Source organism: Mauremys reevesii, linkage group 6 (genome assembly GCF_016161935.1).
Source record: "Mauremys reevesii isolate NIE-2019 linkage group 6, ASM1616193v1, whole genome shotgun sequence".
Lineage (NCBI taxonomy): Eukaryota > Metazoa > Chordata > Testudines > Geoemydidae > Mauremys > Mauremys reevesii.
Window position 1 is genome coordinate 20,097,068 of NC_052628.1, and position 16,632 is coordinate 20,113,699.

At 40.5% G+C, this 16,632-nt stretch overlaps 1 protein-coding gene across 3 annotated transcripts in view; it reads right to left on the reverse strand.

The window, feature by feature from the left end:
• ATP8B1 (ATPase phospholipid transporting 8B1) overlaps nt 1-16,632 on the reverse strand; it is a 119,612-nt gene that overhangs the window by 8,267 nt on the left and 94,713 nt on the right. For all 3 annotated transcript variants that reach the window (XM_039544811.1, XM_039544809.1, XM_039544810.1), the window contains 10 exons: nt 16,171-16,283; nt 15,322-15,486; nt 13,583-13,694; nt 10,689-10,764; nt 8,646-8,778; nt 5,580-5,868; nt 5,033-5,256; nt 2,384-2,467; nt 686-931; nt 277-415 (listed from right to left, as the gene is read on the reverse strand). In XM_039544811.1, the coding sequence (XP_039400745.1) occupies nt 277-415; nt 686-931; nt 2,384-2,467; nt 5,033-5,256; nt 5,580-5,868; nt 8,646-8,778; nt 10,689-10,764; nt 13,583-13,694; nt 15,322-15,486; nt 16,171-16,283 (1,581 nt within the window). The remainder of the gene's footprint in view (nt 1-276; nt 416-685; nt 932-2,383; nt 2,468-5,032; nt 5,257-5,579; nt 5,869-8,645; nt 8,779-10,688; nt 10,765-13,582; nt 13,695-15,321; nt 15,487-16,170; nt 16,284-16,632) is intronic.

The window sequence follows — 16,632 nt, forward strand, 5'->3', positions numbered from 1 at the left end:
TGTGCTGCAGATCACTTTTTACTTTGCTCCATTGTACGCAACACCCTACACTGCACAACACAGGTAGCTACTTCAACAAAACAATTTTGAGTAAGACACACATGTTGACCTCATATAAACTAGGCAATGTTTTTCTAAAGTGAGTTAACATTCACCTCTACTTACTCGGCATCAAATCACATCTGATAAGCTGATATTTTTATACTGTGTTTACTCTAGTTACATAACCATTTGAGGTAGAACGCAAGAATACAAAACAAATAACAAAACACTGACCTGTAAACTGAAAGCTAGATGGGAAGAGAACATGTATTCCAGCACTGTGAAGGTCAAACATGATACCAAAATAAAGTGCAATACTCCCAAATATTGAGAAAGCATTAACGAAAGTCCAGTAAGAGGTATCCAAACCCATCTGAAAGTAAATCAGATAACTCACAATGAATTTATGATGTAGAAGTCAGAAGTATGTAATTGAATAATCTGTAAACTATCTGTTATGCAGATACTTGGGTCACACTAATACAATATAGAATATTCTGTGAATATACCAGAAGGGAAGATAATAACCAAGCAAAACTATCAATATGCAAAAAGTTTTAAACTGAATGATAATTAAGCATTTATTCTCACAAAGATGCACTTTCAGAGCTGCAGGGGAGATCATGAAGATAAATGTACTTGCCTGAAAATTGACTGCAACTATGAGAGAAGAGGCTGCAGTGACAGCAAATGATTGATAATCTGAAGGTGCCTCTCCATCTTGCCCCATGGTTTGAAGATAAGCTCCATACGGTATGAAGAAAATAATCAGTGATGTTATAATTCCATGTATTAAGCTTACAAAGAATTTCTTGTAGTTAAAAAGCAAGTCTTTCTGTCCAGATATATACAAACCAGGGAACCGAAGACTAAGTTTGTCACTCACATCCTTAATAAAAGAAAAGTTACAGCAGTTAGAAATAAATTGGTGCCATAGAACCTGAAGCACTGTATAAATCTTCCCCCATCAACATTTACCTTTAGGGTGGGAGGATAGAGGAGTTAAGCAAGACAAGCCCACAGATTACCTCCGTATTAATCTCAAAAGTGATAAAAATCAGACGCTTAAAAAAATACATAACTTGAATTCATATATGCATATATGAATGCAAGCTATATTTTTAAATAGTTAGAAAATGGATAGGGAGACTCTAGAACAGCAGTGTGTTGGTATAGAAATGAAAGGAATAATGTGCCACCATGACCTTATATTTATTCAATATGAATACTGAATATGAAGATCTAAGAATATGGTACATTTTTCCTTCCATCACTCAAATGACGTACCATTTCTATACCTTCCATTCATACCTATTTGTAAATATTTCCATAATAGTGTGCAACAATGCCCAGTGTACATGCAAAAAGGTAGTGCTAGCATTTTTGTGGGAAATGCAACTCGATTTCCTTGCTTTTTTCTTTTTAAAATCTCTAACGCATACATACTGCATGAATTTATTGAAATTTCTTTTCTTTTAAACCTCCCACCGACCATAAAAATGCATTGCATTTCTATGCATGCAAAATCTATAGGCAAGCCCAATTTGGAAAATCAAGCAAATCCAAAATAAAATCTAAGACCCATTCAGATTAAAAATAAAATATTGAAGTTTTCAACATAATTTTTTTTGCCAAATGTATTCCCATTGAAAATGGTTTTAAAAATAGAAATACCTTCTGACACTATAATTGAAGATAAATAATGCAAGTATACTTCATAATCAACCCCATAAATGCCATTCTACAGTATTGTACATACATATTGGCCCTGATTCAGCAAAGCACTTACATATATGGCTAACTTTAACCATGTACTTCAGTTCTGTTGAAGTCAGTTGGAATTATGTGCTGAACTGCTTTGCTGAATCAGGCCATTGTGAAGAAAGCTATCACAATCCAATTCTAATCTACACTTAACAGAGATGTATTCCTTTCAGTTAAGTTATGCGTTAATCCTACCAATGGGGTTAATGGTAACTGCCCTCTAGCAAGTGACTGAACAAAAAGTCACAGCAATTGTTATACTCCAGTATTTCTAGTTATTAATGAAAAGAAGCCTACAACATTTTCTATTAGCTTCATGGAAAAAAAGCTGTCTGCTAAGACCTACAAACATTTAAGCAGATCAATTCAACATTGAACGTATCTGAAGTTGGTTAGCTTTGTCTATTCTAGCAGGTCACACCTTATTGTCCTCTAATAAACAGGATATCTAGCAACCTAAAAATGTCACAGATTAGAAGTAAAAGTTACTTCCATTATGTTTACCCTGATCTTTTTCTTTAACAATTGCTTCTAACATTCATTTGGATATTTTTTTCTTAATAGCATAGTAGTATACCTGGTCAAGCAAGCCAACCAGAAGAACTGGAAGACTGGAATATAACACGTTGTAAAGCGTGATAAACCAATCTTCATAAGCGGTCTGAAATAGAAAATAAATATCAATTTATTAATTAGATATTACTTTATATTTAGTTGCATCATTTTCATTTAAAAAGTTAATTCAGAAACAATCTAATCTAAACAAGAATATTAAGAAAACTGATTAAATTGCCAGGTTTTGTTTATTTAAAGTTAATGTGCATTAACCCACCAGGCTTCTAGGGTCTTGAAATAGTTCTTTGAGCATGTGTGTTAAAATATGCACCCTTTTTTACTAAAGCAGCATAATATACAAGTGACCATTAAAAGGACAGAATTTGTTCCCTAGCTACATACATTCAACTTCCACTGAAGTCAGCAACAGTTGCACAAGTTGATCTGAGAACAGATTTTGACCACAAGTGTACTATACCAGCAGTGATCAAATTAAGAATTGATACCTTACAGATGTAATTAAAACTGGTGGAAACTCCATTTCAATTCCATAGGAAATTCTGACAACATTTAGTTTCAAGTTCAGCCTTAAATTTAATATAAAATTGGGGTAGGGGGAAATTAAAACAAAGCGTTTGGATTGGGTCAAAATGTTTTGCCCTGTGTTTTGATTTAAAAAAACAAGAGCTTTTGTCAACATAGATATGTTCCCACTAATATTTTCTGTGGGAAAATGTTAGTGAGAAAATTTTTGACCAGCTCCAGAAAATACCTCAAAAATATCCTATTTTATTACAGGTTTTTTTACAGTGTTTATTTTTATTCCTCAGAACATCTGCATGAAAACTGAGAGGTTACTTACCTGTACAGTAACTTGAGTTCTTCAAGATGTTTTGTCCCTATGGGTGCCCTACTATACAATGTGTGCACATCCTAAACTCTTGATAGGAGATTCTAGTCAGCGGTTTCCACGGGTCCATGCCAGCACACTATACTTCCCTGGGCTCTGGTGCAAGGGCACATAGGGAGAGAACCATCCTGCCATTGCTCCAGTTCCTTCTCAACTATGAAGCCCAGAGGACTGCAGCAGAGCACCCACAGGGACAAAACATCTCAGAGAACTCAAATTACTGTACAGATAAGTAAACTCTCCTTTGAGTTATTGTCTGTATAGGTGCTCCATTGTTGGAGACTCCCAAGCAGTAACTCAGTGCAGAGGCAGGTGCTTAGAAGGCGGATCCAACACAGTTCTGAGGACAGTGTCACCAAAGACTGTATCTGCTCTGAAAGCAAGTAGGATAGCAAGTGCCTGGTGAACCTGTGAATGGAGGACCAGGCTGCTGCCAGGCAAATGTCCACAATGAGTAGGTCCTTAAAAAGGGCTATCCAGTGGATTGGGCAGTCACTCTAAGTCAGAGATGCACTCCAGCATTAGCTTCTTAACAAGCTAGAATGAATCCAGAAACCCATTTTGATAGTCTCTGATTAGAAATCGACTGCCCTTTATTCCCTTGGCAAAGGAAGTAAAGAGCGGGGGGTGGGGGAGGGAGCCATGAGAGATCTTATTCTGTCAAATTATGTCAAGGGCCTTTCTTACTTCCAGGGTATGGAGGCTTGTCTCCTTCTTTGAAGAATGAGACTCAGGTGAAATACTAGTAGAACCTAAGGACAGCCATACTGGGTCAGACCAACAATTCAGCTAAGCCAGTAACCTGTCTTCGGACAGTGGCTGGTGCCAGCTGCTTCAGAGAGAATGAACAGAACAGGGCAATTTATCAAGTGATCCATCCCCTGTCATCCAGTCCCAGCTTCTAGCAGTCAGGGGTTTAGGCAGAGCCGGTGCAACCATTTAGGCGACCATAAGGCGCTAAGATTTGGGGGGCGGCATTTACTTATTTCAGGTGACAACTCAGGACGGAAAATTACTTTAATTTTACCTCACTGCCCCCAGGCAAATACATGTCTAAGTAGCAATGCTGATTAATGAAGAGATAATTGTATCAAAATGGAAGGCAATGGAATGTTCCATAGTAATAGCTTTTTCAACAGTTCTGGCAAATAACATGCATTCCCAAGCTATTTATTGTTTAGAAAAATAGAACCAAAATTCTCTAAAGCCTGGGACAAAAACAACCGAGTATCTTATTAGATAAGACTTGCAAAGCCCAAGTTGTGCTGCAGCTAGTTTATCCTTCCAGGCCTTTTGAAGAGGGTAGAGGGGATGGGGTATTTCACAAATAATTGAAGTGAGAGACCGAGATGACCAGATGAGGTGGTGTGAGGAAACAATGTTCATAGTTCAGTCATGCTATTGATTTCAAGCTTTATGCTGTAATAGCCAACGGTACATGGAATTCTTATTATTTACTAGATCCTTACTTTCTTCTGCACACATGATAAACTACATTGATCAGAAAAAAGTTAAATTAGCGAAGATTAAGATACCAATAGCACTATAGCTGGAGATTAACGTCTTTCCAAGGCATGAGTAATAGAGTAAGTATGAAATCCACCACAATGATATGAAAGGCTCTAACATAAACCTGCAAAGGCTGCTTCCTTTAATGCTGTTCGCTTAAATTACATCATCATTTAATAAGTTGGTCTCCATTATTTTGTCTTGGCAAAAAATAAGTTTTTCTAGTTCATATTAGAAAAGCACTTCTCTTACCTGGGCAGAATAGCCATTGAAGAACGAGTACCAGAAGTGTACTAGCGTAAATGCAAAGTTTTTGTAGAAGAAATATCGTAGGAACTTGCACATCCTTATATAGGACCATCGGCCATGAACTAATAGTAATCTTTGCAGGTATCTGAATTGTCCAAAAGAATAGTCACTTGACATGACTGCTTGCATGCCTTCTTGTCCACTAATCCCAACACCAATATGAGCAGCTACATTAAATAAAACAAACAAACAAATAAATAAAAAAAGAGTCCCACATAGAATAAGCAAGGTTTATTAAAACAAGATATATTATTCAACAAACGAAGATGCACAATAACATTCCAGCTTATACAGTCATTTAACAATTCCCATTCTCTACTGTAAATTTCTCCAGACCCAATTTATTCTTTATGTATCTAAACAGCTACTTCACTTGTTAAAAAAGATTGTCTGAACTCGGGGAAAATAGCACTGTCTAATAAAGTGATGTAAGACCTTCAAAAGCAAAACCAAAAACCAAATAGCCAGTGAAGTTTTATAGATGACTTACTTTTGATCATGTTTACATCATTGGCACCATCCCCTATAGCCAAAGTTATAGCTTTCTTATATTTCTTCACCAGCTCCACCACCATGGCCTTCTGTTTGGGAGTTACGCGGCAGCAGATCACTGCACTGCACTCGCATGCTAAGTCTACAAAGTTTCTTTGTTGCTGTTCTTTATTAGCATCAGCTCTCCTTTTACTCTGAATTTGCTTTTCTTTCTCTTCTACCGTTCTGGGAAATTTCAGTTTTGGAAGTTTCTTCTTCTTCTTTTTCTTCTCTAAAAGGATTTCGTTCTGGATAACCAAAGAGAAAGTAACTATTGTCCCTTCTTCGCCATTTAAAGATAGAGTGTTCTAAGGACTGCTCTTATTACATTTTTAAAGTCTGAAATACCTTGACTCTCATCTACATTATGTGCACTTCTGTAATACCACCCCAATGAAACTTCCCTGAAGAAAAGAGGACAGTGAATGCAGTAGGTTTTTGTACAACTTATTCTATTGTAATACTTTTGCAGAAATTAATGGAAAAAATCCTTTTTCTATCTTCAGCTAATTCATTTTGAAGAATAGTATTAGTTTCTGTGATATTAAGTTTTTTTTGGGGGGGAGGGAAGAAAAAAAAAGGAAAGTGTGATCACCTGGAATACCAAGCTGTCGTTGTCAAACGCATTGATTTGTGAAGTTATTAAAAATTCTGAGCTCCCTCTAAAGCCTAATATTAGCAAGACAAATGAAGCTCATCATTTCAGGTATGATCTTTGGGTTTTGATTTATGGGTTATCCAGTTGAGACACAGACTTATACAGGGATTAATGATCACTTCTAAGCTGAATAGTTTTAGATTTGTTATTTGCTGATTGTAGTAAGATGAGGCCCTGAAACATAAACCCTTATCAGAGGCCCAGTATGAGGCCTGAACTAAAGTAATGGTCAAGACTTTGCTAACATAAAGCAAAGTTAAGCTGTGAGCCAGAGGCAGGCCCTGCTCACAGAAGCTGGCAAGGAAAGGGCTGATACTGCAAAAAGAGACATACCTAAAAGGTACTGGACACCAGATATCAGAACATTCACATACTTGTACACTCCACACAGATAACAAGGAACAGGCTGACCCATCCCAATGTACAAGGTGAGAGGCGGCACCTTACTACATAGAGGGGTTGTATCTTGCTGCGTAGAGGGATTGCACCTCAATAGGTCAGGAGTGATGTGTAATTTGTTTGTACCTCTGTATCGGAATGCATCCCTGAGTGGATGTCTTTGTCCCGCCTAAGGGGCAGTGGAAAGTCCCGCCACTGACTGAGCTGAGTCCATTGCCAGGGGGCACATATTCGTAGTATGTCCTGTAGAGTAAAGTCTAGAGGGAACTATCATTGTGCTTCGTTTGACAATAAACCTGGCCCAAGTGCCTTCGTACCTTACTAGAGTGTGTGGTCATTGGGGGTTCTCTTGGGGTCTGCTGTGTCAGCTATCTGTGCAGAGCTGGGACAGCACACAGAGGGAGCACACGCATGCAGCCGACTGATATCAACATTGAACAGAGCAGAGCACCATACCAGAAGAGTCTGACAATACTGATCTATCTCCTCCATCTCTGGTTTGTATAGAATTCTGCCAATAGGATTCTCACCAATACTTGGATTGCCAATCAGGTCACTTCTTTACTGAAAGTCCTTCAGTGTTTTCTGAACTCTTAAAATATCATACCACAGTACAAGGTACCATATGAGCCTGCTTCCTTTTATTTCTGACACTTTGTTCACATTTTGGTCTCAGACATACCCTTTACAGTGGGTCCCCAGTATACGTTGGGGTTGTGTTCTTGAAAAGGGCCATGAATACCAAAACAACATATACCGGGGACCTGCTGGTACAGCAGTGGCGTAGACAGGAGAGGACACCTGGGTGGGTGCCAGGGTGGGCAGGTAATGACAGAGGGCAGAGGGGTAGGAGTGATCTGGCAGCCTCTCTCCCCCTCCAGACCGCCTTTTGGTGGTGGGGGGGCTTATCCAGCTATGTCTGGCAGGGGAGCAGGAGCGGGGACTTGTCCTGCTCCACCTAGCAGAGAAGCCTGGCGCTCCTGCCAGGGATCGGTGTCAGAGGCTTGTCCTGCTCCACCCAGTGCTCCTGCCAAGAAGCAAGGTTGGGGCGAAGGGGCTTGCCCCGCTCCGGCGCTCCAGCCAGGGAGCAGGGCTTGGGGGCTTGGAAGGCCGGGAGAGTGGAGTGGGGCAAGCCCCTGACCCTGCTTCATGGCTGGAGCTCCAGGCAAGCGAAGCGGGGCAAGGCCCACACCCTGACCCACTCCCCAGCTGGAGCACCGGGCGGGTGGTGTGGAGCAAGCACTGGGGCCGGAGCAGAACCGGTACTGTGGGGGTGGGCCTGGATGTTAAGTGGGTGGGCCACAGCCCACCTGTGACTACGCATATCTGTTGCTCATCAATAGGGGAACGTGTTCTGATTCATGTCGGTCCGCATATCCCTCGTTTGCAACTTACAGTACAGTACTGCAAATGACAGATATGTGGATCGGGCCCAATGTGAATCGGAACATGTTCCCCTATTGCTGAGCGACGGATATGCGAAACAGATAAGGGGGAGACGTATACCAGGGACCTCCTGTATTTCAACCAGGAAGTAATGACTGCTGTCTGTTCAGCGCTCACTGGGGCTTGAAAGAGCTAATTTTGCATCTTTCTGGTTCTTTAGCACTTGACTTTCAGAGTCCCCTGATTACGAATAATTCTAACATTAGATTGTTCTTTTTACAGGTGATTCTTTTTTGCTTTATAGTTAACACTGATAAAATTATGAGAGATATTTTATTGCTTTATCTGTGATATTTTCAAAGACTAGTTTTATAGTTTGGCATTTTATAGATAGAGGAAACCGAGGCAGAGAGGTTAAATATCTTTCACTGGGTGCCTCAGGGCAGCAATCAAGTGACTGAAGGAGTAATTAACAATAAGAAATATAGGATTCCAATTTACAGCACTATTAGCCTTTGACCTATTATGTATCCCAGAAAACTCCCCAAATTGAAGTAATGGAAGAGTCTGCTTTATACATACCAGCCAGGAACCAGTGATTATTAAAGCACGATTTCTACCAGATTGAAAGAATGGCTCATTCGTTCTTTGAGAGGAGTTTATATTTGATCCAGCCTTGTTATTCTGGTTTTCCAACCTTGTCTGAAGAAGAGCACTGGAAAATGAATGCAGAGTTTTAATGTAGGTCATCTAAAAACTACAAATACTGACTTATTTTATATCTTATTTTTATCTATGGGAAACCTAAAGGTAGACTTCAAACCAAGCTAAGTGTGAATTGGTCAGTACTCCGATGGGAGATCTGCAAGAAAGGCATATAGCATATGATGTAAGAAGTAGTTAACAACTCAGTGGGTAGCGTTCTGAACCAGTATTGCTCCAAAGCCTTAACACAAAGGGTAAATTGCTTTCCCCGAATACTGATAATGTCTTTCAGATTAAATGAAAAGGGAAAATCCTGGCCTCTTATGGTTATTAAAAATTGCACAGCACTTTTTATAAAAGCAAGAGCATTAGTTGCGGTATTCTGGACAAATTCCAACTAGGTGATTATAACTTGGTATCTTAAGATTCCCCATTCTTGTAAATTTGTTTAGGGGAAAAAAATCTTCAGTTTCTACTGTAAAATGTTGTGTTGTGTTGCTATTTCTGTGAAACAGCTGCTATATTTTCATCCTAGAAGTTACTGTATTACAGTGGTGGATAAAGTTGATACTGCATGTCTTAACTATAGATAGCTTCAACAGTCTATAAAGTATGTTAGGATCTTTCTGGGTGAAAGGTGCTGCATAAGCATCAGTTGTCTTAACTTAGTGAAGTACTTATGCAAGGTGCTGAACTGAGTTATTTAGTTATTGTGGTAGCATCAAGTCAACAATGGTTGGTTTATTACTTCCACTGTTTTTAAAAGGCATGTTTCTGCCTGATCCACAATGAGTAGGGCCTTACCTAATTCACAGTCCATTTTGGTCAATTTCACGGTCATAGAATTTTAAAAATCGTAAATTTTATGATTTCAGCTATTTAAATGTGAAATTTCACGCTGTTGTAATTGTAGAGGTCCTGACCCAAAATGGAGTTGTGTGGAGGGCGGGGGGCACAAGGTTATTGTAGGGGGGTTGTGATACTGCTACCCTTACTTCTGTGCTGCCGCTGGGAGGCAGCACTGCCTTCAGAGTTGGGCGGCCAGAGAGCAGCAGCTGGTGGCTAGGAGCCCAGCTCTGAAGGCAGAGCCGCTGTCAGCAGCAGTGCAGAAGTAACGATGGCATGGTATGATATTGCCACCCTTACTTCTGCACTGCTGCTCGTGAGTGCTGTCTTCAGAGCTGGGTGCCTGGCCAACAACTGCTGCCCTCCGGCTGCCCAGCTCTGAAGGCAGCCCAGAGGTAAGGGTGGCAATACTGTGACCCCCCTAAAATAACCTTGTGACCTCCCACACAACCCTCTTTTGGGTCAGGATCCCCAGTTTGAGAAACACTGGTCTCCCCTGTGAAATCTGTATAGTATAGGGTAAAACCACCCTAAAGACCAGATTTCATGGTCCGTGACACATTTTTCATGGCTGCGAATTTAGTAGGGCCCTAACAATGAGTAGGTTGCCTTGGTAAACTGCAATGCAAAATAATTAAAAAGAAATCCACAAACCACAGCATAACTGAATATTGGCCACTACTGTGGCTACAAAACAGGGGTGTGATTCCCTTTGCTGATGTACACATACTTGTGCTAGCTTGATAGGATATGTATTCTGCATGGCTCAGCTGTGCCCCCACTGCCTCTACTCATGCTACTATGGCTATACTGTTATTTGCACTCACACTGGCTCTGTAGGGGCTAGCACAAGTATGCATACATGAGCAGGGGAATCACACCTCCAGCTCGTAGAGTAGACACAGCCTGCGTTTCAGTTACACTGTTAAGGCATTGTAAGCACCATATAGGAGGAATCAAAGGAGACAGCCAGATAAAGAAAGCAAGCCACAGGAACAGTGTGGTTACTTTGAATATTTTGAAATTTGAGATTTTAAACTCCTATACAAAGACTTGTGTATGCATGTAACTTACCTGATATCCTCTCCATAGCAGATCGTAGTTTCATCTGTTAAAAGTTCACAAGAAAATCCAATGTTTTCAGCAGTTTCTGTAACAAACAAAGTCCACATATTACTAAGATTCTTTAATTAATTATTATTAAGGCTGCGACTGTGTCACGGAGGTCACTAAGGCTGCGACTGTGTCACGGAGGTCATCTGTGACTTTCCATGACTTCTGCAGCAGCCAGTGCGCCTGGCTCAGGGGTAGCTCAGGCAGCCCCTGCACCTGTAAGCACCACCCCTGCAGCTCCCATTAGCTGCGGTTCCCAGCCTAGCAGCTCAGTGAGAGGGATGTCCCCTTCCGGGGAGCAGTGATCTCCAACCTTTTTATGCCCAAAATCACTTTTTGAATCTAAGTGCAAACCAGAATCTACCCAGCCTTGACCCTCCCCAAAGCCCTGCCTTGCTCACTCCATCCCCCGCTCTCTCTGTCACTTGCTCTCCCCCACCCTCACTCACTTTCACCGGGCTGGGGTAGGGGTTTGGGATGGGGTACGGGCTGTGGGCTGAGGGGTTCACAGTGTGGGAAGGGGCTCTGGGCTGAGCCTGGGGCAGGGGGCTGAGGTGCAGGAGGGGGTCCTGGCTGGGGCAGAGTGTTGGGGTGCAGGAGGGGGTTCAGGGTGCTGGCTCTGGGAATGGGTCAGGGGGTTGGGGTGCAGGACAGTGTACAGGGTGCTGGCTTTGGGAGCGAGCTCAGAGTGGGGCTTGGTGTGCAGGAGGGGGCATGGGGTTCTGTCCCTCTGCAAGCACTGCCCACACAGCTCTCCCAGCCAAGGGGAGCTGCGGGGGAGGTGCTTGCAGGCAGGAGCAGCATGTGGAGAGAGACCCCTGCCCCCCGGGGCTGCACTGGCCGCTTCCGGGAGTGGTATGGGGCCAGCATAGGCAGGGAGCCTGCCTTAGCAGCAGCCACGCTGCACCACCAGAGATTGCAATTGACTGGGAGATCCTCTAAGATCGACCAGTCAATCACAATCGACCGGTTGGTGACCACTGCTTCAGTGGCTGCTCCGAGCTGGGGTGGCGCCATGCACTAGGACTGAGAGCAGGGAGCCTATGTCTCCCGTGCTTTCAGTGGTGCCCCGGCTGGCACCAAGGTACCATAGAGTAGGAAGCAGTCTGAGTTGAATGCAGAGGGGACAAAAGGTGGACGGGGGGAGGGAAAGGCATAGATTGGAACGAGGAGTCTGATGAGACTGGGATTGGCTGTGGGGAGGGGGAGACACTAGGACTCTGACAGTGAGTCCAGAGACAAAGACTGGGACTGGCTAGGCAAGAATGGGAGTGGGACAAGGAGCCAGGAGTGGGGGAAAAGAAAGGACAGAGACAGGTGGGAGGGGATGGGGCAGAAGCATCTCATATTCCTCTCTAATGCTGTATCACAAACAGGATAACTAGGTTGGGCAGAATTTGATTTTTCCCCAAATAGATAACCTTGATTTTTTATTTTTAAGCTTTTTATATTTTTATCTATTTAATTTTTCAGTTGTGCAAAATTATGGGTTTTAAGCATTTTGAATTCGTTTTATAACCATTAAAACACAAACTGTCAACATCAATATGTCTAAACTTTAATATTAAATCAAGTTCTCAAGAAGTTCTCTTACTTTGCTTATCTGTAAATTTCGATGATCATAGATGGAAATATTTTTTCATTGGTTTGTATAGTGCAACTGACATTTCCCAATAAAAATCTGATCCTTCCAAGCTTAAAGATAACCCACTATTATCCTCAGTTACTCTGCTATAACTCAAGTAGCAGGGGTCTATGTGCTGTGCAGTGGATCTAAACTTGGTTCCAACCTCAATGAAGACTCCTGTGAGTGAGTGATACTACATGATGGAATTTGGTTTTTTGTTTGCCTTTTCAATAACCTAGGAAATTACACACACGCACAAAAAAAACCCTTACGAACATCAACTTTTAAAATGAAGTAGTCAGAAGTTAGGAAATGCCTGTGTATCAGCCTCCTTGTGCATATGAATGATGATAGTCTCATTACATGATCATACACTATTGTGTCCACAGAACCTCTGTACAGGATGGACTTGCTCTGGAGTTGACTTATGGTTGTCTAGTTAAGTAAACTCATCTGAAGAACCCCTGCTTCATTTTTGCAGAACTTGGAAGGTGTGTAGTAAATGAGGCAGAGATTGCAGGAAGAGTAAGGATGGTTCATGGTTAAGGTAGGTGAAGATTACCCTGGAGAATTGGATTCTATCCCTGCCCTTACCACCAAGTTCCTGTGTGATAATGGGCAAGTCACTTAAAGGCTTATTCTCTTTTCAAACCCTCCTTTAAGAAGTAAGTTTCCTTTCTGTCCCAGCAACTTAAAAGACAAAATTCACTTGCATGAATCAGCCAGGTTTTATATCCATCGAAACAGGAGCTAATAATGGAAATAGCAACTCATTCTTCTGTTAAAGTTCTGTCTGTCATGAACATTATTTTCCAATCAGTTACTCTTGTGATTGGACAAGTAAATTAGTTGGCAGCCAATTGTCAGACATTAGTTTCTCATTTGGAAATATAGCAAAGATTTTTCTCTGAAAATAATTCATAGGTTAAGGCCATAATGGTCATCTAGTCTGACCTTTTGCAAAACACAGGCCATACAATCTCACCCAGTAAACTCAGCATTAAGCGGAACTTCTGTCTGAGCTATTGCACATCTTTTAGAAATATATCCAGTCTTGATTTAAAGACTTCAAGTGACAAAGAATCCACCACAACCTTACAGAAGTTGTTCCAGTGATTAGTTACCCAGTTAAGAATTTGAGTTTTATTTCTAGCCTGAATTTGTCTAGCTTCAGCTTCCAACCACAAGATCTCATGTTTCTGCTATCATTATAGTAATGTAAATATACCTTTTTTGTCACCAGTAAGCACCCAGATTTTAATGTCCGCCTTTGCAAGTTTGGAAATTGTTTCTGGAACACCATCCTGTAGTTTGTCTTCAATAGCTGTAGCACCCAAGAGCTGGAAGTCATTGGAAACACAAGCATACAATAAGACAAAAATCCAGAGAGAAAACACGTTTAGTTTGTAGTATAAAATGAAGCTACTTAGATACGGAATAAGATCCTGTTGTCTCGTCTTATACTTAGATTGTAGGCTCATTGGGGCAAGAACCATCTTTTTGTGGTCTGTTTGTATAGCACCTCGCACAATGGGGTCCTGATCCATGACTGGGGCTCCTAGGTACTATGATGATAATAAACACCACCATTACAGAACTAGATGACTTTGATAGTTATTATTATGTAGGACACCACAGGAAACATTTTCACCTGTGTATTGTATTCCTTCAGTTACATATAGGGTTTGTTTATAATATGTAATACATTCTCCACTTCAGATACTGATTTTACATTTTAAAGACGTGTTCCCACAGTGTTTAAATAATGTTTTACTGAACTGACACAGTAAAAGAGGGAATGTCAAGAGTCTAAGGTAACAGAAGTGCTTTTAAGAGGGACAATGACACCATGAAGTCTTGCACTATCCAATACCACTAACAAGGTGGTAAAGGTAGCAGATAAGGAGTGATTAACAGGTGGTTGCTATTACTAAATAGAGCATAATAGGCGGCGTGGACTAAGAACATAAGAGGGAAGGACCTGCCGCCGAAGAAACGGCAGCGGTAAAGCTGCTGCCGAAGTGCCGCCAATCGCGGCTTCCGCCCCCACCCCGTCACTTGGGGTGGCAAAATATGCTGGAGCTGGCCCTGATCAGCAGTTAACAGTATGGTGATCCTGGAATTCACAGCTGACCAAATCATTTTAACAATAAACTTTTTCTTGGTATACTTCAGATGGCCAAGTTCTGCTTTCTAGTTACCCCAGATAATCTCTTTTAAAGTCAATAGCATTTGCCAATGCAGTAGAGCCTGATTTGCCCAGGGTATTGGATTTCTTTAAAAAAAAAAAAAATCTTCACAATGACTGTGATGAGAGGTTTTTGTTTTTTTAAATGCTATTTGTAATTTATACTCTTGCTTCTCATGAAGTGGTCTTGAATATACCCAATTAGAGTTATCTGAGTGACGTATCTTGGTCAGACTGTTTGGTCCATCTAGTCTTACCCTCTGTGTCAGGCACATTAAGCAATACTCAATTCTTCAAATAAAGGCAATTTAACTCCATACCATACTAACTGGTTGCATCACACACAGTGGAGGTAAATTTAATACTAGAAGTATTTCAGAGCTTTAAGAGGAAATAACCTTTGACCAGCTATAGTAAGGTTCCCCTTTTGCAAATTATTTGTAATGCAGTTACTATCATAGCAGATAGCTGTTTATCAAATTTTAAAACCTGAACTTTTTTAAATAAAACTTATTTCTGAGCTAGTCCTACTGCTTACAGAGATATTAGCAGCCTTTTTGGAATGGAGGAGAAAAGTCCAGTGAAAGCTAAACCAAAGAAATCCATCTTCCTTCATTCCCCGAAGCTCTCTAGAACTGAGTTTTGGCAGTCTCAAAATGTTAATTAAAATTGTACTCACAAATGTGCTAATCAAAAAGGGCTATTCAGTTTCCACAATGGTCTGTTACTATTTGGACAAGAATAAAAACACATTTATAATTTAAAATATTAGAACTTACAATAAGGTTTTTTTCTATTTCCTCATATACGTTATCCAGGGCTTCATCACGGTTACTTGCAGCTATACTAGCTTCCATGAACTTTTTATTCCATGCTTCATATTCACCATGACTAATGTCCTTGTAGCAGAGGCATAATGTCCTCAAGGTCTCATTTGCAAAAATCTGTGGGGAAAAAAAGAGAAATAAGCTGCATAGATTTCAATATTGGCTTAAAATTGAAGTTGAGAAGACATGCTATGACAAGTCAATCCGAAATAACTCAGTCACTGGCTGCTCCTGTACTCAGACTGTATGGTGAAAGTTGGACACTGCAGAATATCCAAAAATGAGTTGCAGCCTGAAAGAATTCTAATCCTTCACTTCTGGTGTTAAATAGAAGATTCAACAATCATTTGGAAAAAATGTAAAACAATCAATGCAGTAATAGTACATAGTGCAATTTATCAGTCAATCTAGGTAAGTCTAGAAAACATGCTGCAAAGTACAAGTAAAAAATAGAATGGAGTAGGAAAGTCTGAAGTGACATGCAAGTTTCTCAAATAATGAAAAACTAATTTCAATATGTACAATGCAAACATTTAAAATACAATTCCATTACAAAGAAAAAAGTGGGAAAAATCATATGTTCTGATTTCGAACAACAGAACATCTAGTAGCAGCAAAATAAGTGGTTTTGGATGCTATTCAGCTTTTTTGAAAACTTTCTTCTAATAGTACTATGGAGCTATATTTTTCAAAATTAGTTAGCAAAGTAGAAATAAGTCAACTCAATGCAGTTGTAGGTAGGTGCAAATAGCTTAGTTTTACCCATGTTAAAAATGGCATTTAAAAAAGCAAAAAACTTACATCTAGTGCGTCCTGTGTAATCTGTCTCTGAGGATTCACTGGATGCAAACGTTCATAAATTACTGTATCAGCTCCTTTACAGTAAAGTTTAATGTTTCCATCTGGTTCTCTTACTAAATCAGAGAAGGGGAAAAAACAAAAACAAAAAAGCAAAGGGTAGATGTAATAAAGAATAAATTTCTGATCTGACTTTTGTCTCTCGCTATTATGTCATCAGTTTTCTGATAACAGGAAGATCTCTTTTTTTTAAAATTAGAGAACCTGAAATATTCCATCAGAGAACTGAAGGTTAAATAACAGGGCAACCAACAAACAACTTATTTAAACAGGAAGAGACATTCGAGACTGGTATGCCTATTTAGAATTACTAAATCAAGTTTCTCTCTTATACTGGTAGAAGCTCTTTGATGCGGCTCAACAGCATCCATTCACAGACCTCCTCCACTGCCATTCAGAATTGTG